This window comes from Zeus faber (assembly GCF_960531495.2).
Source record: "Zeus faber genome assembly, chromosome: 7".
In the NCBI taxonomy this organism is placed as follows: domain Eukaryota; kingdom Metazoa; phylum Chordata; class Actinopteri; order Zeiformes; family Zeidae; genus Zeus; species Zeus faber.
Window position 1 is genome coordinate 12,491,345 of NC_137203.1, and position 26,383 is coordinate 12,517,727.

Here is a 26,383-nt window from a genome sequence, read left to right on the forward strand (position 1 = left end):
TCAATTATATATTTACTAAAATAACAGATTTATGGGACACAAGGAGCTCTCGGGCAATTGGACAACTGTTAACTTTTTCCTAGATAATTGGCAGCTACACGACACTGGCCACTACCTGTACGGTCAAGGGAAAGGCTACCTGTCTTAAATTATGACAAGGGCTTCTCACCTGTTGTCAGATGGGAGAAGGGAAAGCAGGGCCAGGGAGGACAGCTTCCTCCTCTCAGGCTGGGTGATGTTATCCATGCGGTCAACCCACATCTCTATCACAGCACCCAACAACTGGTCCATCTGATGGGGTGAGAGGATGGATACGGTGGGGGTTGAGAGTGGATGAGGAAGGGGACAGCAGAAAGTAAAGTGGATGAAGGATGAGTGGAAAAAAGGGAAAAGAAGCAAAAGGAAACAACAGAACGTGAAGAAATACGGAGACAGGTAAGAGTGGCGTGCCAAGTGGCAGAGGCAAATAACTGTGAAAAAGAACACAAACAAATGACTGATGGAGGGCTTTACTGTAGCATTCAAAACAGGGTTAGAGCATCCTGACAGGGGTCAGTTGAAAGGACTGGCCCTGCTTGTCATACCCGGTTTGTCTCCCTCCAAGCCACGTCCCCTACTGTCTGGGAGAGCAGCCTGGCTTGTGTGAAAAACATTAGCTTCATGTTTGTTTGTTTGTTATTTTGCAATGGCCTCACCCAAGGACCTTAAGTAATTCAGGTTGAGACAATAAGGTCAACACAACAAAAAAAAAAAAAAGATCCTATATTTATTTGGGGCTGACATAAAAATCAGAAGACAATTCTCAGTCTTCTGCAAAAGTGAGATATAAGTCCAAGGGTTGACAGTACCGCATGCACAATTCCTTCTCATTATTTTCTGCTTCTTTCCATACCAGTGTCTGATCTTTTGTGGCTTTGACCTTTCAAAAATAATTTCAAGCATGTTGAACAGCGGAAATGGAAAGGCAAAATCTGCGTAGCTCGGAGTCTCACCCCCAGGTTGCACTCAGAGGCCATCTGAGAGAGCAGAGAGGAGAAGAAACTTGAATTCTGGAGCAGGACTCGGCCCATTATGCCGAGGTAGGTTGACATCACTACTGGATACCTCTGTGTAACACACAAATACACAAATGTACAAGTACACAACCACGGACACCACCGGTCACCATGGACTTGGATCTATCTACTATCACTTTTAACCTCTGTGGATCTATCTTGTAAATGGACATTCGGACAAATGTACTACCACTTTGGATCGTAAAATACCATTATTACTACTATTCTTAGCATTAGTGCTATTCTTATTATTCTTCTTATTAGTGTTCTCTCTCACAGGGACACACAAATAAAACATCTTACTTGAAGCCAGTACAAATGAAATATTATACCTCCCTTTTATCTTAAACACAGGGAATGTGCCGACTTTTACTTGACTTTAGTGATGAACATAAGCCATTATACAGTCCATTGAAAGGCACTTTAATGTGACAAGACAGGGCAAACTGCAAAGGCAGACAAGAAACTGAACTGTCGAATGGACGTCAGTACACGACCTTTTAATGATGCCTTCAAAGAGCCGACAGCAAAGGTTAAAGGGCCAAATAGAAAACAGCTGACAGAGTACCACATTGGTTTGGTAGGGAGATGGTATCCTAAATGATTTTTTTCTTTATTTATCTTTTTTAGAAGAGTGACAATGTGTGGATGAGAGTACACTTTTAATGTAGTGTGATCATGATTATAACTGGTGCACAAGCAGCAGAGCAAAGCATACCTTTAATATGTAGTATTTGCATTTTTTTTTTATACTGTAACATGCATTCCACATCATAAACTTTCCTTCCTCTACCACCATTTGTGAAATTGATGATGAAAAAATTCAATTTGTTTTTCCATGTCACCGCAGCGATCAGTACATTCTCCTCCGATATAAAGTAAATCCGTACAACATTTAGCGTCGAGTTTGATCTTGGTGAAATTTGGCACGTGGGGCTGCGAAGTCGACCAAGAGCAAATTGCCTTTTGAAGTGGCAGTCCGGCATAGAGAGGAAAACAAGCTTACATATTAGGGGTGTCAAAGTATCCTATTGTAAACAATTCTGCACTGCCAGCAAATAAACGGTTACGCGAAATAAACAGTACTTGGCAAAGACACTGCGCAGACAGTTTCTGGCGTGAGCGGGGCCTCAATCCGTTCCTAAAGTGGTTGCGCAAAGACTCGTGAAATATGAATGCTAAACTCACCTCTCCGTCCACAATACCTCTGAAGACAGCCGGCAGCAGGGGATTGAACATGTGCGCCCCCAGTATGGGGCTAACCTTCAATGCTATCTCCACCACCTGCGGAGAGACAGTAGGTACGAGGATGACAAGATGAAAAAATGGAAAAAGTCCCAAACAGTGGGGGGAAGGGAATAAAGGCGGCCTGGCATAGGGAAAGAGGGGTGACCAAAAAAAAACAACAAAAAAAAAAAAACAGACGTCCGTCAACACTAAAGAGTAGATGAGAAAAGGAGTCAAAAAAGGATGACGCATAGAGCGATGAAAGGTGAGGGAACCATAGAGCTGGGTTGGAGGGAGAGAAAAATGAAAATAACAAAATAGAGGGTTGTTCTAAGTAGTTGTGTGTACTAGTAGTAGCGTAGTCGTGAGAAGTTTTAAAACCTTTGAATATGTGACTGGCCTATAGTTAGGCCTCAAGGAAAAAGGTGCCTTTCTTAAGCGATTACACTCCAATGCTTTGCCTTGCTCGGAAAACTAGAAAATCAACCATTCAAAAACAGCAGACAATGTTAATACATACAGGAAGAAGAGTCAAGCGTGAGAACGCAACCAACGGCCCTCGGCGCTTTTCTGAGTAAAAAAGGTCACCCCCGATGAGACGCCAACAAGCCAATTAACACTGTGAGAAAACAATGTGTGTTGCCGCGAGATAAACACGGCTGGCCTCAAGACTTTCCACCGCGAGCCTTTATTACCAGTGTGAGGACAAGCAAAGTCTAACACACCGCAGGGATTTTGGAGTAGATTCATTTCCACAAAACTCTGGACCACTACATGAGTGAGACACGCCGCATTTCATATATATAACCAGAAAACACAGCTTCGGAGGTACTTTAAAATTATATTGCATCGTCCCATTTTTAGAAAACTGATTCAGCCCGACAAAAGAAACGACATCAAGTGAAAAGGTGCAAGTTGCTCGGTTATGACAGCTTCATCAAGTTCTCTTTGACCAAATTGATTTTTTAAATGTGTGAACAATCTAGCCCCAGCTGTGCTTTGTCCATATGTGGCAAAAACAAACACCAATAGAATCGCCACTATATCGCAAATTACAAACGCAGGGTGGCCCGGCACAACGCCACTTGCGGTCAGTCATCTTTTTCCAGCAAAAGGGAAGCATTTCTTGAATGCCCTACCGGCTGAAATAAAAACACAAACTGATCTGAAAACGTTTGGCAAAAAGGTGAAACACTGGCTGAAACAAAACCAAACCTGTGATCATTGATCACTGATCATATACACATACGCAACACATGTGAATGAGTGTAATGTGATTTAATAATTGTACGATCATGTTAAGAGGTTTACTACTTGTCATGTGCTTACTATAACTTACGTACTGTATTTCTGGTAATGATGATGTGTAATGACCATTTAAAAAAAAAAGCCAAACCAGGGACAGGGGTCGCAAATTAGCCTCGGCTGGAAATCCTATATGCAAAACATCTGTTTTATGTTTTTTTTTTAACCTCTTACAATGTTTTTTAACATTAGGGGAAAAAAAAAAAAAAAAAAAAGTAAGTGTGCACATGCATGAACGTCAGTGGTGTGTTATGGTGATGTTTTTTTTTTTTTTTTTTTTTTTTCCCAAAACCAGAGATATTTTACAACAAAAATACCGCAAGAAGAAGACAGGGAAGATCAGAAGTGATAACGGTCAATGTCTTTCTCATTCGACTTCGCACGATCAAAGGTCCTCACCTGGTCAACAGGCGCGTGCTCAGTCACTTTCACATTCCCTTTTACTATGCGTGGCATTTCACACATAATATATCCAAAGGCTAGCTGCAATGCTGGCGTAATGAATGTAAACGCAAACAGACAGGAAGGACAAGGGGAGATAAAATGAGACGTTATGTGCATGTGGATTTGTGCCTGTATAGGTGTGTGAAACTTGACCCTTCTTCTTCTTCTTCTTTTCCAATTCCCAAATAATTGAATGAGCACACAATATTATTTTTTAGTTAATGTTATTTTCCATAAAGAGGCCCTAACCCTAACCCTAACCCAATCTAATGAACAAACCAAACCAAACAATCATCATGTCTTACCTGATCCTGGTAAATTAGTGCAAAGGCAGAACATCTGGCATTGGGCCACCATTTATTCGTGAATTTACTATTTACTTATTTTATTGGTTGTGCCCAAACATAATAACTGACTTATAATTAATAGATATTTATTCTTCATCTTTATTTGTTTATTTTGCATTTGAATGATCATGCGTGACTGAATAATCCTTTTGTGTCTACTTGGCCTCCCCGGGGCTTCAGCTGAGCAGAGATGGCTCAGAACCTCTCCATCACACATTCACTGCTCCACACTTTCCACCTGCTGTTTTACAAATTATCATTCTTAAATAAATTAAAAAATTAAAATAATTGCCGGACAGTAGAAGTTTTGATTTAAAGTGTTTAATGAAAATGTGAAATTGTAAGGAAATCCTATGCAGGGGGGCTGCGCTGGTGCTATGCCAAATCCTGACGGGGCTGTAACAGAAAGGTTCCCTATAAAACATATTTTATTGCAGTTATACTCTAGCCGGCATTTGCAAAAAAAATAACCACGGAAGTCAAAGTTCTGTCATAAAACTATATTGCTACCTTCTCTTGCACATTGTTATGTATCCGGAAATCCTGTTGGAAATCAGTGCAACAAGAACATATGGCCCAAATTAAGACTTAATTTCACATGTCTGAAATGGCCCAAAATGATCACTTTCGATTAAGGCTAACCAAATTATTTAAACAGGGCTAGGATATGTGGTTTCAGGTCGGGCCGCAGATCTCGTGTTGCCGGGTAGGGTTGGGTTGGCTTGCGGAACTAATTCCCCATATGTGTGGGTGGCGGGGCGGTTACGGTATTGCACTACGCAGGTGTGGGGTGGGGGTTGAAAATCAGACTCATGCAGCACTGTGCAACAGGCTGGCTGCGCGCGTGCGTGCGTGTTGTTATGTTGACTTTTATTGAAATTATATATATATGTGTGTGTCAAAGTTTCAACAAGTTGCTTTTGGAGTGCGTTTTGAAAACCATGGACTGCTGCCCTTTCTGCAAACTACAGATTCCATGACAGGAATAATAATTATAATAATAATGACAAATTATAAGATACAGATCACTGGAAAGTCTGGGCGTGACACCCCTTATAAATGTGCTTTAGTTGCACCAGTTCTCTGAAGGCGATCGCGCACCGCTGACATTTTTGCCTTTTTTTTTTTTTTATCCCATGCAATTACCACAGGGTCTTTGTAGTGTGGCTTTAGCAACAGTTTTTGTGAATCGGATGCTATTTGCAACGAAGCGACAGGAGGTTTTGCTTTTCACTGCAAGAATAAAACAGTGAAGTATTCATTGTTCTTCGCTTTGTTTTACAAATGAAGACAGACATCATTAAACGAATAATGTCCTTGCACAAAAAAGAACTATTGCACCCATTTAATGATCCTGAAGTTTGAGTTGATTCATTGATTGTCAAATATTTTTTATGTCTATATCAAAGTATAATCCTATTGTGTAATGATGCGTGTCTATCTATACCTACTAATTCACACTTCCACAGATTTCCACCACTGTTAGATATTTGGACCCAACACAATGACTGTCTATGTTTATGTCCATTTGTACCAATTCTGCAAACTCTCAAATGAAACGAGATGCTGTCAAAATTAATCCCCATCCAAGTGAAAACCAAACATGAATTTCTTCTTCTAAAAATATATAAGTGTTTAAATATATATATATAAATAAGTGTGACAAAGTCAAATTTAAATTGTAAAGATATTACAACCCAATAAAGCTCTAACTTGGATGAAAATGATAACAAAACATCCGAGGACAAACCTTTGTCAAATACCTTGGTTTGTCCAACTTATCTTTGCCAAAATGGACGATTCTGGTGATGAAAAAAATATTGCTGTGCAAAAAAGAATGTTTTAATCAAGTGAGAGATTGACCTAGCAGTGTATCAGAAGCAGCTTCTGAATGAGCCACAACAGAACTACAGTATACATAAGCACAAGTCTCTTACAACTCCAGCATGCAAAACATCAGATAGATTATAAGAAGCCAAAGAGCAACTTTGCATGTAGGCGGAAACCCTTTCAGGGAGAAACACTGGAGAAGTGTGTACGAAACAAACATTAGAAAGTATTTATGTTTACATCTTCGCTGTATATGTATCACAAATTCCATACTTTGTTGATCTTCCATAAGAACAACTTCTTAAATAAATGACCGCTCAACCAGCTCTTTAGTTGTAGTGAGTCCACAGATGTCATTAGTTTAGGAAAAGGGAGTGCATCAAACTCAAGCCTCCAGCTGTTCAATACCACTGACCAAAATCGCAAGACAACACATTACAAGGCCACTGAAGTCTGTATTAACCGTACTGTACACTAGTTGTTCAGCCTTTTTTTTTTTTTTCTTCATTTTTGTAAACCCTATTTGTGAGAGACTTACAGTGTTGCTAACTGTATCAACAATACAATATTATTGCAATCCTGCACGCATCGAGATGCACATCAATACTGGTCTGGTGTTTTCACACTTGGGGGCACTGACCAAGGCCAGGTACTGACACTTTCTCATTTATTTATTCACAGCCCTTATCGCGGCTGCTGCAAGATATACATTTACCATTTCAGAGTAAAGCACAATATAATCATATATAGCACTAGACTATTCTGCATGGTGTAGCTTTGTGTAGTTTCTTGACTGACTGAGGACAGAGGTATATGCTAAATTTTATGTCTACCAAATTTGCTATTGCGACAAGTTCTTGCAGATGTCACGGACCAGTCACAAAGGCTGAATACAATGAGGTAAAGGCTTGGGCGATATCGAAAATGTAATATTGTGATGCAGTCTTGCCCAAATATCGCAATACATGATATTATCGCTGTTGTTGACTGGGGGGGGGGGGGGGGGGCAGTGATGGAGAGAGTGGTTCCATTAGGCACGGCAGCAGCTGCGCGCAAACGTCCACATACTTTCCATCCTCTCTGTGCGCACAAGTGAATGAGCTCCGTCCATCACTTCCCGTGGTCCCACAGACGGACGGATGGGGGGGCGATATTTCGATACTGTGAAAATATCGAAAAGTATTCGATATTGTCGAATATCCGCTCCAGCCTATCCAGTTATGCCTTCATCTGTTAAAGGAACATTTTAATTTGGCTTTAATTTAAGCATTTGCAGTCCATTTCCCTTCGCTGTTGCAGTGTGTTGGGTTATGTGTTGCTGTGCGTTCAAGCCAACACAAGCAGTTTATAAGAGGAGACTTTATTAGATAGAATCGGTGGGAAGAGACGTGGTGGCGCCGAGCAACAGAGAGAAAGCCAGGAAATAAAATAGATGCAAGTGAGAAGTAGATTGTACAAAAGACAGAGAAGCGAGAGACAAGGTGGATTCCCTCTCTGTCTCACTGCCTAACTCTGCACCAATATTAAATATTTACTAGCGAAAGCGTTGACGGGTTGGGGAGAAGGAAAATGTCTGAATAGTGAATTCACATAACTGTCACGTCTTAACATTTATAACCTATGAGAATATCAAGATTCCCTCTAGAGTAAAATCTGGTGTCAATTAATTGTGAATATTGTCACCTCATCCCTCTCTTAATGAAAAGGACAAGGTGTGTGTGTGTCTGTGTGTTTCTGCATATGCACATATGTGATTTGGTTGTTGGGAGGAGTGGTTTCCTCCTGCTCTCCATTTCTATACTACCCACTGACAGTTGCCATTCCTTTCGCCAGCTCTGGGGGTTCCTATAATCCGGTGCACCATCAAATATACATACAGGCCGAACATGCTCCAGAAACATGTGAGGTAAGAGTCAGAAGGAGGAGGATGAAAGTAGAGCACTGAAAGTGCGGGGGGAGGGCGGACGACGAACAGCATTGAGGTAGGCATGCTGGAAGGCATGATATGGATAATGGATGCATAGCATGCGGGATAAGTGGGGGACAAGGGGGAACAAAATAAACAAAAGTTCTGGGGGGTCCGAGACGGAGTGTACCTTGAGCACCTGGACCTGTCCCTCGTTGGTTATGTCTTTGAGAAGATCGCAGAAGGATCGACACAAGGCCTCTGCAAAGTTCTGTAAAGGCACACAGTCGTGCAAGGTGGATGAGGTTATTGCACAACATTAACTGTTCGTATGCATGAGGGCATTTTTGCGCGTCTTGAGAACGGCACGTCTTGGAGGCTGCGCTTTCACCCTCCCCTAATTTGCGTGTCAATGAATAACTCCGCGTGTTTGTGTGCGAGTCTGTGTGTGTTCTCGTGTATCATGGTGAGGGAGCGTGTAGATTAACCAGACGTGCCTGTCTTTCTAAAAAAAATGTGTCTCACCTGCAGGAACTCCGTGGCTGATAAGTAGATATAGGCGTTGACAATTTGGAAGCAGGTCCTCAGGTTTTCAGAGCTGGTCTCTAAAACAGAACAGATGTTGTACATTACCAAAGGGGACGGAGGCATGAGGGGAAGAGCGGTGCACGAGGAGGGGATACAGGGGGAGGTAAGGCTGGATAAATGATCCAGCTGCTTGAGGATGCAAAGTTCAGGAGCTTTACTCAACAAAAAAAAGAAAAAGCATTTAGCCAAGTTACAGCCTCATTCTATTTACTTTCAAACTTAAACAAAAACGTATCACAGGTCAAAAGCAATTCATCCAGAGCAGCAAAACAGAAATTCCAGCAAAATACAATACATCTTACTATGGCAATTTCTTTCAATCACAGTACCCCCATTCGCTGCAGAAATGGAACTTAAAGTAAAGTGGTCGTGAGTAGATCTATCCCTCTGCTTATTCACTATGCATCCATTTCACATTCTCACGAACCTTAACAGAATCAGGTGTACAGTGTACAATCAAGTGGCAGTTGACGGATTCCCTGAGAGCATTTCAGTCATAACAGCCTGAACACATAAGTGTAAAAATGGAGTAGGCCTCATAAAGTAAAGATCAAATACTTAACTGTCTAGTTGTACTGTTGCACTCCGAAGTGAGATTTAGTTTGAGGTTATGACTACTGAAGGTACTTAGAAGCCCCAAACCAGTACGAAAATGCCTTCATCTACCTGGTATCTCTGGAGAAAAGGTTGTGACAAGATGCTTAAAGTCTTTGACATGAAAGTCTTCTAACATGCCCTCATATTCTACAAATCCAGCTGAAAAGGCATGGCGCCGACCTGGGTTGGTTTTCACTCATAGCTGCTGCACCTCTACAGTGCGTAATCATGAGTCACTGAACAAGCTGTGCCGCGGCAGAGACATGTCAAGTTGCTCCCCTGGGCGACTTCGTCCGCCCATTTTAGGAGATAGTGACGCAACAAAAGTTGTTTCAGCAAGAGTTTCACAGCCTGTAGTCTGCGTGAGCATGTTCGTCCGCATTAATTTGTCGCTAGAACAACTACAGGGATGAAAGGAGGTCATTAAGATCTATGAACAGGGACTACAATTAAATTATTCAGCACGCCCACGCCTCTATAACATCATTAACTCAGCATTAAATAATTCCTTGTTTGTCTTTGATGGTTGTATGGCATTTCACTTTTCAGCCTCATAGTAACAGCGAGATACAGCATACAGCTCGCACGGGTCAGTCCCCACTAATTACACTTCCCCCAGGGCCGGAGGTCTGGATCTGTGGATATCCATTTCCTTAATCACTTCATATAAAAAAAATTAAATATGTTAAACCAAGAGAACGCAACGACTCCCAGCTGTTCCGACCACTCTGCCTGGCACACACTGCAAGTAGACACAATAACCCCCCCAAAAAAAAAAAAAAAAAAAACCTTTGTGTGGCTACTAAATACTCTTTAGCACCACTCTTCGCATTTGTGTTTTGTGTGTCATCTGAGAGTGTGTGTGCGTGCGAGGATGCAACCATACATTCAGATTTTTGCGCCTGCACGGCACTGGATGAGGTGTGCCTGCGGGCATCAAAACAATGTTGAATCTAAGAGATTACAGGGTTCAGCAGATGCTTTTGGATGGTTAATATTAGCGTCACGGGTGAAAAGTTCTTGAGAGGAATTTTCAATCACTGCCAGAAAACAATAGAAAGGAAAATACATTTTACTGTGATGAGAATAAAATTGTTTTGGCAAAACTATGTCTGGATTGTTTTGTGTGTGTGTGTGTGTGTGTGTGTGTGTGTGTGTGTGTGTGTGTGTGTGTGTGTGTGTGTGTGTGTGTGTGGGCGTGTGTGAGGGCGTGCGTGCGTGCGTGTGTGTGTGCTAGGCAAGACTGGAGTACAAAGCGAGAAGAGGAGTAAGACAGAAAGGAGGGATGGGGTGGGGGGAGCTTGGCCAGAAGGATTGATGAGCTCGAGCCACAAGAGGGGAGGGCAGGTAACCATTGAGAATGAAAGAAGACAGGAACATGTCCGCAGGGCCCGACTTTTATCTTCAGCTACAAACGGATGATGGGGATGAAAAAGAAATGAGTAGGAGGAGAGAGGAGGTAGAGAGAGGGCCATTTGAAGAGACGTCTGAATGAATTGAGTGGGGTGAATATGTTGATGACAACAAAGGAAGGCTCAGCAAATAGACCATAAAATAAAAGTGTGTGGGTAAAAAAAGGAAACAATGACGTAAAAGAGAAGTAAAAGTTTGGGGTTTTTTTTTTAGAATGAGTAAAAAAAATAAATAAATAAAAAAAAAAACAGGCATTTGTGAGGTAGAATGGCAGGGTGGCTGAAATAAACGTGTAAGTCAAAACCCACACAGACACACACAAGGTTACTGATTTGACAGTAATTCAGACTGGCAGGGTAACTGTTCCTGACACCTAGAATAGCTGTTTGCCTCCACCTCCATGCAGTGTTTATACACACCCACCGACCCACTCACCCACACCCACACACACACACAGACCGACACAGACACAGAGAGACAGAGAAGGACAGGTAGACAGCAGGGAGTGCAAATATAAATGGGGAGTTGGAGAAGGAAGAAAGTATGCTGGTTTTCACACCGATGGAGGGAGTGGAGCCCACACAGTGAGATAGAGAGATATCTTATTTTAGTTCAAATAAATCTTTATACGTTAAAGTATAACTATCTGCAATGCCATTGCTTTCTTAAACAGTGAATGTGCACATGTTCAATCTAAACTGAATATATGGAGCATAGGTGCTGAATACACAGTTAGTGAATATCTACTGAATTAAAAAAAGATTGAGGAGGGATTTACAAATGACGTGTTAATGGGTTTCTCTTTAAATTTGTATGGGAAAAATGTCCAATGTTGTCATAGTATAGTGGTACATCCCTGGCAGATGAACACCCCACTGTGGAGTCGTACAGGGAGGTCAGGACCACGGAGAGATCCCAATGCAAAGAAAGGTGGATGACAGCTATTACCTAAAACACCTGGCGCTTATCTATTAATTACTGCTAACTGCGTGAGGCCTTTCCTCAGTTAAAAAAACGTTGTGGGATTGAGATGGTCTTTGGAAGGAGGGTGCTCTTGGGGCTACTGACATTTTGCTAAAAAAATAGACAGCCTGAATCTCGATTGGGCAGCACACTGTATGCTGGGAACATCTTCTGCGACATACTTTGGTCAAAGTAGCTAAGAACTGATTTGCCAATACAGGTACTCCTCCCTTAACGACCGAGAGATGCTTGGCGCTGAGATGCGGTGGTATTGTACGCAGCGCACAATACAGACTGGTCGGAGAGCTGGTCGTAAGTCCGAACGGTCATTAAGTGAGGAGTACCTGTATAACATCAATATGCGCCGTCACATACAAGCAAGTGTGACTTGCTAAATTCAAACACTGATCAAAACTTTAACAGATTAATAACACTAATAAGCTTAAACTGTTTGCAGCTTCAAAGGCATTGTTACAACCATTTAGCAAAACATTGTGCCATGATGCACAACTTCTCAGCATTTGCTGTACAAAGAGAAGTGATTACAACTGAAAAAAACGTGAATAATCACCCAAACATTGTTAAAATACTACATTCAAGCTAATTGAGCTACTGGCAAATTTACGTTTATTTATTTTCACTACTCAGTTAATTCTTGCTCAGTGTCATGGGCAAAAAACAAAACAAAAAACATGACACTGTTGATAATCAAACACCTTGACCTTGTCAGGCCCTGACAACTGACACAAATTGTCCACTGTGAATAGTAAGACTATAATTTTGACAACTGTCTGAGTCATATAATAAGTTTGGGTTATTAAACAGTTGTCAAAAGAGAACAATTTCTGAAAAAATCCTCTTTCACTGAAGAAAATAAATAACCAGCAGATGAATAGGCTATAATATGGCGAATTGCTCATTTCCATTTCAGCGCACAAACACAAGTAGAAATTGAGCTCAGATAAGAGAAAACCCAACCCGGCATGCGCAAACAATCACAGGCAGACAAGCAGAACCACAGGGGACCACAGTGTGAGTAAAGAAACTTTCATAGTTGTAATGAATAAATCAGACATGTAAAATCAAAGACTCCAACACGTTTGCTTTATTGTCCAGATGCAGCCTTCCTCTGTGCGGCTGTCTGATTGTTCTGCTGCTCAGCGAGTTTCATTTTGTGGCAACACAGAGTCTTATGACTCCCAGCAATCGACCTCAGAGTGGAGACGGGGGTGTGCAGTCCTTCCTGCGTGTGTTTACATAAAGAAGTTCTTCTGACTAAACCTTTGGAACGAAGATGGCTGAGCTTTCATGTTTATAAAAAAAAAAAGAAAAAAATTCTATATATATATACACACACACACACACACACACACACACACACACACACACACACACACACACACACACACACACACACACACACACACACACACACACACACACACACACACACACACACACACACACACACACCCCGATCAGCCACAACATTAAAACCACCTGCCGAATATTGTGTAGGTCCCCTCCATGCGGCAAAACCGCTCTGACCCATCAAGGTATGGAATCCACAAGACCTCTGAAGGTGTCCTGTGGTATCTGGCACCAAGACATGAGCAGCAGATCCTTTAAGTCTTGTAATTTGCGAGGTGGGGCCCCCATGGATCGGGCTTGTGGTTCCAGCACATCTCACAGATGCTCCATCAGACAAGTCAACACCTTGAACTCTTTGTCATGTTCCTCAAAACCATTCCTCAACAATTTTTGCAGGGCGGCAGGGCGCATTATCCTGCTGAATGAGGCCACTGCCATCAGCGAATACCATTGCAATGAAGAGGTGTACTTGGTCTGCAACAATGTTTAGGTAGGTTAGACGTGTCAAAGTAACATCCACATGAATGCCAGCACCCAAGGTTTCCCAGAACAACATTGCCCAGAGCATCATACTGCCTCTGTTGGCATGTCTTCTTCCCATAGTGCATCCCTGTACCATCTCTTCTTTAAGTGAACGACAGACACGCACGAGGCCATCACCACGATATAAAAGAAAATGTGATTCATCAGACCAGGCCACCTTCTTCCATTGCTCCATGGTCCAGTTCTGACGCTCACGTGTCCATTGTAGGTGCTTTTGGTGGTGGACAGGGGTCAGCATGGACACTCTGACCTGTCTGCAGCTACGCAGCCCCATACGCAGCAAGCTGTGATGCACTGTGTGTTCTGACATCATTCTATCATAGCAGCATTAACCTTTTCAGCACAGCACACCCAAGGGGAGGTTGTGGCTATTGCTGAATGGGAGTTTAGATAAACAAATAATAAATAATGAACAATCGAGTGAAAGCATCGGGAATATGGGGTTTGATGCTGCCAACGTCAAGTATCAAACTGAAAGGCAACAAAAAAATTAGCTACAAAAAAGGAATAAAGGCCCGAAAACAATTTATTCCTTGTGTAACTGAATGAAGACACATTATAGACAATAAAAAAGGCTTTCAGCTCTGGAGACCTTAATTAAAAGCTAAGCTGACCCTCTCAGTCAAGTTACAATATGCTTTATTTACTCGGACCAGTAATAACCTATAAAAGCCCCAAGCTCAACACTGCAGCTCAAGTCAATCTGCTTCTGTGCGCATACACTAATTTTCTACCTAAAACATCGTTTTTTCCTTTGCTACAGAGAATATGGAGTGTAAATAGGAACTGATTGAACAGGGACTGAAGCCCTGTTGACATGATATCTCTTCTATTGCTACCTGCATTCAATCTTCACCTCAAGGGGATCAGAATGTCTAAATACGACAGCTCACTTGTCAGGCTGTGTTTAGCTGTGTTGACAGCAGCGGGACACTTGCATCATCCAATATTATGAAATGTTTCACTGACAAGAATTCTTAAGCAGCTTTTACAATACTTAACAAAATAGTGGATGATTGTTTACTCCAAAGATAATCACAGTCATGCAAATTAATAATATATGTTTCAAACAAAATAGGCACCGGATGTTTTTGATTGTATAACTGGGCAAAATGCCTCATAATCTATTACAGCGTGGCTCTATAATTTTTTTAAATAGGTTGACTTCATTTGCATGTCAAAAAATAACATTCCCATTTATGATTATTTCACACCTGTTTTATCAAAGGAGAATCTCCAATTAGAGAAAATTAGCCATGCTCATGATCAATCGATAATGTTTAGTGACAAAGCTTAGCGAATTAAAGAGAATATTTTTGTTGAGGACAGCATGGATAAAGGAAGTTCTGTAAAAACCTGTATGGGCCTCGGGGAGGAATTTCAGGAATCTTGCCCCTCTCCAAGCAACACTAATTTCTGCTGGCCTGGTTAAAACTCTTTCAGCAAACCATCTTGCAGAATGACACTTGACCAGCAGTTGACTTTAGTCCTGCGGGCTACTTTCTGCCTTGTAACCATACAATGAGAGAACCTATTAAATAATTAAATTATTGGGCGAAAGTGTATGAATGTGTGCATTTATTTAATTATTTCCATTCACTTTTGGACTTTTGCATTCTTTTTTTTTTTTTTAAACTATTCTGATATTAATAAATGAATGGATTTTTTTGGCAAAATAAACGCTTCCTCGTGTCGAGACATGGATATTTTTGATTCGGTAGAAATCAGGGTTCCAGTTATGGAGTAATTAACTACTAAATCCCCATTCCTCAAGAGATCATATCTAGCAGATAAAAAAATATATATTTTTGTTTACAGTGATCCTGCCCCAATGCTATTAAAGGATTTCAGAAACTTATTGAGAATAATCATTTGATAGATTAGTCCAAACTACTTCCATCTATAAACTGAGCTTTATTTCGGGAAATAACGGCCTGCCAGTTAAGTCGAGCATCAAATCAGGGATAGCCCGAGCCGTTTTGGAGCCCTAGGCAAGATCTGTAGAAGGCGCCCGCCCTTAGGCCCTGCAGCGTGCACACGCCACAAAATTCATTAGTGGTGCATCCACTCTCCCACGCACACTGCATACCTCACCACCCAAACTCCACCCAACCTGCCCTCCGATGCTGCCACCTCACCTCAATCCAACTCAACCCCATTGACAAAACATTAGTTGGATATCTCTGACACTAAGATATTTAGTGTCAGAGACCTTTATTCTGGTGAATTGTTATAAGTAAATCACAAAATAACGAGCCGACAAAATTACATTTTAAAAACAAATTTTAGCTTTCCTCAAATAAAGCGTCAACAACTTCACATTTTTTTAATTTATTTTACCTTTCTTGTTACCCATATTTAATTTAGATGACCCTTACCAATACATTTTCCAGTTTTGGGTTTTTTTTGTCTGTATTTTAGTATTGTAATGCTGTGTGTGTGTGTGTGTGTGTGTGTGTGTGTGTGTGTGTGTGTGTGTGTGTGAGAGGGGGTTCCGGGGGGCGCAGTTGATGGGTGGGTTGTGTAGTGTTATTTGCATCAGTTCATGTTATTGAGGTGTCCAGGTGCCCAGAAAAGAGGGTTCTGGGTTTTGCTGTGCAGGGAGGACGCAGAGAAGAGTGAGAGAGAGGGACGCAAAGATGTTTATTTGTTGCTGGTTGTAGTGTGAAGAAACAGCAAGATAAAGAGAAAAGTTCTATCAAAGGGTCACGGCCGTTCCCTGTTTGTTGTTTCCATCAGGAAACCTCAGCCCCCGGGGTGGTTGTGAGCCACTCGGCAGGGAATAGAACCGGGCTTTGGCTACCAACAGTAAAATCGTCTGGGTCACCTTCATGGAGTCCTGTCTAGTTAACATCGCCAAACACCAAAATATTTTGCGTTGTATCGGCCCCATTGTCAACCAGCACAGCGGGAAAACTCCTGGTATTGCCGATACAGTCCACCCCTGGTTGAGATCTAAGCAGAGCAGTTGCCAGCCGCCGGGCACGCAACAACTGGGCAAAACCAAAAACCCGGGGGGATTTGGGGCAGCCAAAAACATTATTATTCTTAAAACATAAAGAATTACATTTGGGAGCGCCCAACATCTTTATATTTTGTATTATAAAAATATATAAAAATGTTATGCCATAATTTTATTCTCTTTCATTTTTATTTCCTCTTCTTGGCTTCGCTCTCCCATGGATGTGCCCTGGACAACCGCCTATATGGCCTTTGCTGAGGGCTGGTCCTGCCTCAAATGATAATAAATAATTAGCAACACTAAGAAAGACATGAAATTAATACAGTAAGATTAATATTTAATCTCCCTTCCATTGACACACATTCTTATGAATAAAAATATATGCAAACAACAAAATTAGAAAAATAAATACAAAGTGCCTGGACCCAAACTACAAGCACCCTATAGAAACACACAAGAGCTATTCCAATAGAGGTAGAGCAGTCTGAAAATGGCAATATGTGTTGCTCACTTTAATAGAGACTTGGCCACAAATTCACAAATGACATAACACTGTAAAGCCAATGTGTTATGTTTGTGCTAGACAGTAGACATTTATTTTTGGAGTGACATAGCACCAGATTGATTTTAATATAATATGATGAGTCATCAATCAGCCAATTTCCTACATCTGGATGATTTTACATTTCGGAGAAGCCAAAGGATGCCTTCAACACACAATGTCTGGGATTCGTAATGGTGTGGACAGACTTGTGGGAGTCATTGGGTCCGATAATTGCTCTGCATGGTCGTGTAATGGTCAAGGACTATGAGGCCAAGATCAATAGCACCCTATGGAGCAAACACTGCTCCCTCATGACATTACACACAACTGAACATTGGTGCCAAACGTAATGTCCCGGGGGACTGATTTTCTCCACTCAAATATATTGGTAGAATACCCAACACAGTCATTGCCACATATGGTCTCGGAATCATGAAAGCAACTTTTATATGGCTGTCTTATTCGGTAGTTTACCACTATGATCGTCCTTTGTTCTGCATTAACTAAATTAATTATATTTTATTATTTATTAACCATTAAGGTGAATACCACAGTTTCCATTTCAGCACATTGATGCCAAAGTGATTAAATACTATGCATGTCCAAATTTGATATAAAAGTGACACATTTTGAGACAGTCTTACTATCCACTAGAAATATTTTTACGCTCCATACTGGGCGCAATTGCTATATCAATGATAATGTGAAGCCATTAAGTATATGTGAGCTATGAAAGCCATAATACATAGGCTATAAAAGTCTGCATGTACCTCCCAAGTGGTGATGCTATATTCCCAACGGCTATTAATCAAAATATCAACCAAGGCCAGACCCTACACACAAACCCATTCAAGCAGGCCCCAAATGTACATGTACATTCATGGACCAAATGTGCAAAAAAGAAATAAAGACAGCGCGTCTCAACCTTGACACTGAAGTCCTTTTCACAACCTGTATTTTTTTTTTTTGTTTGTTTTTTAGGTAATTTACAATTCGGCAAAATCTGCTAACACAGGTCTGCTTTAGAAAACAGTATGAACAACAATGACACTAAGAATAAGACAATGAGTGTAACCTTTCTGCTTCAGACTGCTCACAAGTCCATCTTTTGTGATTGCATGCATAACCATTCAAAGTTGGTTCACTGTCAACTAGGTTTAATGACAAGTAGAGAAGGTATATTTATGTTTTAACTACAGCCCTCTATTTTCCCCACATTCCAAAAATGCTACTATTGCCATTACTTGCCCTGCTGATAAGTTGTGCACATGCAAAACACCCTCTGAAGAACGTTTGGGTTGTGCTACAACTCTGGTTTCATGAATGAAGAACGACAGTTCTTATTATGCCTTAAGCTCTCTCCAGACAGCTCCACTAAATAAAGCTAAAAGCCCCTTTTTAACCAACCAAGTCTCAACTTGGCCTGTCATACTTCCTTTGACATATTCAGCTCAAGAGCGAGCTCGTCAGTGAGGCCACCGGTAAGAACTCTCGTTCTCCATTCGTAAAACCAGGGCTTTAGCACAGCCCAAACGTTTCACTTAATTTCCAACTCAAGTTCTTACTATGCCATATTGTATACCCCCAACTCTCACTGAACGCAAGGTCAGAACCGAGATGAGCGATGAGATCGCTTCCACTATCATGTGAGAGCAGGGATTTTTGGACAGGGATTTTCTAATTGTCTAGGATCCATAACAGACAAAAGGCTGGTCGGACTTGCGTACGGCACACGTGCACTCAACATTGACCAACAGCGCCCGGACAGGGCACAGAGTATACAGCCTCTCATCCTACTCTGTCCCAAAGGGAGGAGGAGAAAACTAAGAGAGTTGAATTGTGGTTAATTGAATCCCGATTTTATGTTCTTGGGCTGAAAAGCCGGATTGGGAATACCAGGTAGGACTGGAGGACAGACAGTGCGGCCAGATTTCCCAGTGCCAAAAGCAGTGCTGACTTCAACGACAAATTGTACCCCCACCTCCTGGAGAGGTTTGAATGGGGGTCCCGTTAAGGCATTCAACACTAAAACCAGATCACATTTTGTAGTCAGTGACCACACCCACGGGCGTAAGCGGCAGGTGGCTGGAATACATCTTAATTCCAGAATGTGACTGCCTGGTGGCTTGCAATCCACTCCATTAAGAAAGGTCGATATAGTGGCGAGGTACACCTTGAGAGTGGAAGGTGCCAAGCCTCTTAATTGCAGACCTTGGAGGAAGCTATGTAGGATGAGTATTACAGTGTAATGGGCCATCTCCACAAGCCACCCACCAGCGCTCAAAGGCTAGCTGGATGTGTAAAGCGCCCTCGTTGACGGGGCTCTAGCACTCTGAATTATTTCCATCCCCTCAATGGGTAAACCTTATCTAATAGCTGGTCCCACTCAGGAGCCAGGTGCCAGGGGCCTCCCAACCAGTTTCCACTAGTGGGGAGCAGGATGGAAGATTTTCCCCCACCGCCTGCATCAGGAGGTCCGACTGGCACCCAAGGCGTACCCACGATGAGGTACCTCAGGTCCGTGAACCAAGTCTGTGTCAGCCATCAAGGGCCACCAGAACCAGTTCTACCTTGTCCAGCACCTGCTGCAACATTGGGAGGGGAGGGAAGGCAAACAGACGAGTCCGAGGCCAGAGGAGAGCCAGGGCATTGTGGCCCAATGGGGGGACGTCGTTCTGAATGGAGTACCATAGAGGACAATGCGTTGTGTCTTGTGAAGCGAATAGATCTGTCTCTGCTCAGCCGAATCGACACCAGATGATTTCCATGACCATTGGAATGAATACGCCAATGCGACTGGGTCGTCCCCTCAGTAATAACTCTGCTCCAAGGTTTTGCCTGCCCTGAATGCGAGGTGCTGAGAGGGAACAGAGGTGGGAATGAGCTAACAGCAAAATCTTTGATGCCACCTGATGCATGGTCAGGGAGCGGATGCCACCCTGACGATTGACATAAGCAATCTTCACTGTGTTGTCGGAATGTACCAGGACGTGGTGTTCCCTCATTTGCAGTGCGAAGTGTAACAGGGCCAACCAGACCACCTCTAACTTCAACACATTGACGTTCCGGGGTCTCGAGGGTCCCCCAGCGATCGCTGACCATCCACCCAGCCACACACAGTGTCACCAGACCCAGCCGGACCACTTTCATGAGGTTTCCGGGGGTCAGCCAAAAACTCAGACCGTCTCGAAACTCCTGCGTAACGGTCAGTACCCAGCAGAGGTCCATGGATGGACGGACCCGCTGTTTTCTACAGTAAACAAGCCTTGCAGCGGTGTCATCCTGACAGACCCAGTGGGATGCAGCTGAGGCAGCCGCAATCAAGCCCAGCAGAAACATAACCTAACGTGCCCTGGCAACCTTGCGCAGGGACAGCATGCGAGTTGCAGTGACCACAGCCAACCTCCTCTTTGCAGTCAGTTGTACACGCATTGACCATGAGTCCAGATCGAGACCCAAGTACACAGTTCACTGGACTGGAACAGCAGCACTCTTTTGGTTGAGATGGTCGAGCAGCGCCCCTGTGTGGGAGTGTGCCAATTCCCTTCACCTCGCTTTTATTAGGAGATCATCCAGATATGACAGAACCTTTATTACCTGGGTACGCACAGGGGCAATAGTTGCAGGTGGGGCTTTCCATGGTGAGAGGTGGGCAGCTACCGCTTACTCCAAGGGGGGCATAACCAGGTAACCCAACACAGTCTCGGTGCCCATGGTTGACCACTGGTTAAACACCTGGATGGGGGAGCACGTCTTCTGGGAAGCCGCCCAAGACGACCTCACCTCCTTGGTAAAATTCCCCAGCACAAGAAGGGGATGTGGGTGGGGAGGCCAATCCCCCCTCCATAAAATATGCCCCGGCCAGCATGGAGGGAGCAGCGTAAGCGGCAGGTGGCTGGAACGCAGCCCCACTGGGCTGCGTGGAAGTGGCGCCACTCCTGGTGCGCGGCCACCTCCTCCTGATCCATCTGGCATGGATGCTGAGGGAGACCAAAGCTGCTTTCACACATGCACTGAAACCCTGAAATTATCCAGACATTACCCGGAGAAGCTGTATGTGTGAACCAAAATGTCCGAATCATTTGGATCACACATTACCCAGACTTTAACCAGCAAGCACCCTTGTACAAAGTCTGTGTAATGACCGAGGGCCTTAAGATGGCTCCCCTAGTGGCCCAATCAGATCTTGTCAGGGCCAAGTTGAGACTAGGTCGGTTAAAAAAGGGCTTTCAGCTATATTCAGTAGAGCCGTCTGGAGACAGCTTAAGGCACAGTAAGAACCCAAGTTCAAAATTAAGTAAAACTGTTCTACATGAATATAGATATGAGACATTAAAAAAAATAACTCATAGGAAGAAGAAAAAAAAGTAAATTTGAATTCTGCTTTAGTCCCAGGTTGGAAGAGCACCACAGAACTCCATGGACATGATAAGGCTTTCATCATCTCACACTAGTGATGTGTACAAATGATTGGACTGCTGAGTATTAATAATAACCATCCCATGAAATATCATTTGTTGGAAGCCTTCCACAAATGGAAATCTCCCACATCAAGCAATTATGACAAAAATGTTAATCCAATAATAAACAAGAATCTGTCATGATCAACAACAGTGTGAATTGCACTGGGCTACGCTCAATGTATTTAATTACCATACTTTTTGGAATAACATAAGCTGTCAGCCTTAGGGTCACTGTTAGAAAAAGTTATGAATTCAACTACTTATAAATCAAATCAATAACCATGTTGTTGTTAACCTACACACATACTGCAGAAAATCTAAAAAAGCAAAATACAGTAACACCTTTAGTTGAGCAACAGAATGAGAAGAGTCATTGCAATTGCTGCAAATAGTGTTTTTATAAACAGAGAAATAAAGATTAATTTCAGTCAAATTTGACCGTGGGCTAATTCAAGTGGACATTTGTATTTTATTTTATTTATTTTTTTTAATCAAAGCTCAAAAAAATACATAGAAAATAGAAATACAAATAGAAAACACCGGAAGACTAGAAATACAAATTTCTAAAGATGTTCAGTCAGCATCTTACTGAGCAAAGAGAAGTCCTGACCATGCATCGTAGTTATTTCATATAGTTGATGCCATGCTACATCACCAATTTCTGAACGCAAAACTCCTTTAAGTTGAGATCTTTATAAAGGTCACACAAGTACTACGGTAGAAAAACCGGGAAACCTTGCATTGCTTGTGTCTTAACCCTTTCCCACTGCACAAAAAACACAATAACACCTGTAACATCTGTCATTTGTGGGAAAGGTCACACCCGGTTTCAGTCCCTTGACAAATGACCCCGCAATAGACATGGTTTTTTATCGGCTACAGCTCCAATCGGCTCTGAAGGAAACAGGACACCGGGGTAGACATGCAAATTTCTGCCTCTTTACGGGTGCGATGCGACGCCTGTTGAAGTTCCAGACATTGAAGTCCTTTGAAGACCTTTGAAGTGTGTTGCCGAAAATACAACTCAGATTACGCATTTTGGCCATTCTAAAATGCCTCTATAACCGTCTTGTTCCAAAATGGGCTGTTTTTTGTGGTAGGAGCCACCCTCCCGTGGCCCCGAGTTCTGTGAGGCAATGGGGTTTGAGCATGGCTTCCGGGTTTTGTTGTATCTACTCGGTAACCCCCCTGATTTCACCTTATCAGTAGACTAAAATCTGTTTCTGAACAAATTTGAGGCGAGATTTAAGCAGTGAAGTTGCTGAATCTTCACTCATATTAGATCTGCAAGGCCTAATTTAAAAGCTTTTTCCGTCTTTCACTGCTGCGCTCCAAACTTGTGAGACACGGACAGTTCACCGTGACTCTCAGACGCAGGGATTCTTTGTTTCATGTAAACCACTCAGAGCAGTCGGAGTCTAAGTGTTTTATTTACAGCGATTACCTTGTCATTAGTTTACCTCATTATTTTACACGTTTTTTCACGTCCAATATTGTAACATTATGTATATATATATATATATATATATATATATATATATACACACACACACACATATACACAATGGGGCTATTGTGTATATGTGTATAACTATTTAGTCAGCCACCAATTGTGCAAGTTCTCCCACTTAAAAAGATGAGAGAGGCCTGTAATTTTCATCATAGGTACACTTCGACTATGAGAGACAGAATGGGGGGAAAGAATCCAGGAAATCACATTGTAGGATTTTTAATGAATTAATTGGTAAATTCCTTGGTAAAATAAGTATTTGGTTACCTACAAACAAGCAAGATTTCTGGCTTTCACAGACCTGTAACTTTTTCTTTAAGAGGCTCCTCTGTCCTCCACTCGTTACCTGTATTAATGGCACCTGTTTGAACTCGTTATCAGTCTAAATGACACCTGTCCACAACCTCAAACAGTCACACTCCAAACTCCACTATGGCCAAGACCAAAGAGCTGTCAAAGGACACCAGAAACAAAATTGTAGACCTGAAGCAGGCTGGGAAGACTGAATCTGCAATAGGTAAGCAGCTTGTTGTGAAGAAATCAACTGTGGGAGCAATTATTAGAAAATGGAAGACATACAAGACCACTGATAATCTCCCTCCATCTGGGGCTCCACGCAAGATCTCACCCCGTGGGGTCAAAATGATCACAAGAACGGTGAGCAAACATCCCAGAACCACACGGGGGGGGAACTAGTGAATGACCTGCAGAGAGCTGGGACCAAAGTAACAAAGGCTACCATCAGTAACACACTACGCCGCCAGGGACTCAAATCCTGCAGTGCAAGACATGTCCCCCTGCTTAAGCCAGTACATGTCCAGGCCCGTCTGAAGTTTGCTAGAGAGCATTTGGATGATGCAGAAGAGGATTGGGAGAATGTCATATGGTCAGATGAAACCAAAATATAACTTTTTGGTCAAAACTCAAACTTGTCGTGTTTGGAGGAGAAAGAAAGCTGAGTTGCATCCAAAGAACACCTTACTTACTGTGAAGCATGGGGGTGGAAACATCATGCTTTGGGGCTGTTTTTCTGCAAAGGGACCAGGACGACTGATCCGTGTAAAGGAAAGAATGAATGGGGCCATGTATCGTGAGATTTTGAGTGAAAACCTCCTTCCATTAGCAAGGGCATTGAAGATGAAACGTGGCTGGGTCTTTCAGCATGACAATGATCCCAAACACACGGCCCGGGCAACGAAGGAGTGGCTTCGTGAGAAGCATTTCAAGGTCCTGGAGTGGCCTAGCCAGTCTCCAGATCTCAACCCCATAAAAAACCAAGGAGGGAGTTGAAAGTCCGTGTTGCCCAGCGACAGCCCAAAACATCACTGCTCTAGAGGAGATCTGCATGGAGGAATGGGCCAAAATATCAGCAAGAGTGTGTGAAAACCTTGTGAAGACTTACAGAAAACGTTTGACCTCTGTCATTACAAACAAAGGGTATATAACAATGTATTGAGATAAACTTTTGTTATTGACCAAAGACTTATTTTCCAACATAATTTGCAAATCAATTCTTTAAAAATCAGACAATGTGATTTTCTGGATTTTTTTTTTCCTCATTTTGTCTCTCATAGTTGAGGTATACCTATGATGAAAATAACAGGCCTCTCTCATCTTTTTAAATGGGAGAACTTGCACAATTGGTGGCTGACTAAATACTTTTTTGCCCCACTGTGTGTGTGTGTGTGTGTGTGTGTGTGTGTGTGTGTGTGTGTGTGTGTGTGTGTGTGTGTGTGTGTGTGTGTGTGTGTGTGTATATATATATATATATATATATGACAGAAAATAAGGAAAAGGCCCCATTTAACATCTGCAACTTAGTGATTGATTTCTTGTTTCTTGGACTTTGATTGTAAGAAACATCCCCAGAAGGATTTTCATTTCCATTAATATATATATATATATATATATATATATATATAATTTAAACTTTTTTTTTTTTTTCCCTATAAACGGAATATCCATTGATGGCGTCCACATGAGAGTTTTGTCAGCTGGCTGCTAAAAATGCGGACCCAAATCTCCCGGAAACTACTGTTATGCAGTGTACGTGGTTTAGGCTGAATTTCCCTTTAAGAGTTAAAAAAAAATTGATGCTGTTTCCTTCGTTAATAATAACTGATGAAACCACCTCTGTGAAATATTTTTTAGGAAGTTTCAAAACCTTCAAGTGTCTCAGAAATGTACTGCCTAATTCTTGTTTATTCTTTCCTTTCTAAAAAATATAGATTTTTATTTTGCTTGTTCTGGCAGGAGAGGCGACAGATCAATTACTCAAGTTTCATCACAAGCTCACATGGACCAGTATAGTGCTAAAGAGGAATCAAATTACCATGTGAATCTCTCCTTTATACTGTACGTGAAGCCTGTCCTAGTTTTGAGTGACATGGCGACAATACAGAGCACAGCAGCCGCCCAGCTTGGGCTGCTGTGCTCTGTATTGTCGCCAGGGGTTCTGACATTCTAATTAGAGAATTTACTGCTCCAGTTTAGCAATGATGGAGCATCTTTATCAGTCAGGCAAGGCCACACACCTGGCAAACGGAAACACCAAACCCAGCCAGAGTCACTCTTGATGGTCTGCATACTTTACAAATCTCTGTAGAATGAGCCAATGACAGAATCAGAATCTCTTAATGAAAATCCGCCAAGGATAAGGAGTGACACAAAAGAAAAGAGACAAATGCAACAAAGCCCAAATCAATTTTGTAAATCGAGTAATTGGCATGCATGTAAATATATGCATCATTGTGGAAGTGTGTGAGAAAGCAATTATCTCCCAGTTGTATGAAACCAAATGAGAGGTTGGCTTTGATATTTTTTTCTCATTTGTTTTGTCAAGTAACAATGTAATGCAGATGTTCCGATCATTGGGATCTCGCTCATCCCATATTAATCGATTCGCTTACTTTAGACAAAACATTTATAACAAATTGTTTATTAATAAAAATAAATGCACAATCAAATGGTAATTTCAGCATTCGAATGGGGATTTTTTACAACATTCAATTCAAATTCTATTTTTCTATTTTTTTTTTTTTTTGTAGGATGGAGTAATGGAAAGTTTTTTAAAGACAGCAATTTCTGTTTATCAAAAGTTTTATGGTTTCTGACAAGCCAGAGATAAGGCCCAAAGGAGCTCAAAGGTATTTAAGAAATAACTGCAAGTGCTCTTTGTGCATAGTTGACAATGTTACCATGTTATCCCAAGGCTTGCATTAACTCCAATTTTGGACTTAAAACAAATTTAGCTTTCTGTTTAATTAAAACCAGGTCTCCATTAAGTATTTAGTAGTAAACAGTGTGTAGTCTGAA

The 26,383-nt window shown here is 42.0% G+C and overlaps 1 protein-coding gene across 1 annotated transcript in view; it reads right to left on the reverse strand.

Moving 5' to 3' along the window:
• Positions 1–26,383, reverse strand: part of ipo11 (importin 11) — a 168,637-nt gene that overhangs the window by 52,267 nt on the left and 89,987 nt on the right. The window contains exons 22-26 of the mRNA XM_080003867.1: positions 8,640–8,719; positions 8,305–8,385; positions 2,244–2,339; positions 993–1,106; positions 170–291 (exon numbers count right to left, since the gene is read on the reverse strand). Coding sequence (XP_079859993.1) covers positions 170–291; positions 993–1,106; positions 2,244–2,339; positions 8,305–8,385; positions 8,640–8,719 — 493 coding nt within the window. The remainder of the gene's footprint in view (positions 1–169; positions 292–992; positions 1,107–2,243; positions 2,340–8,304; positions 8,386–8,639; positions 8,720–26,383) is intronic.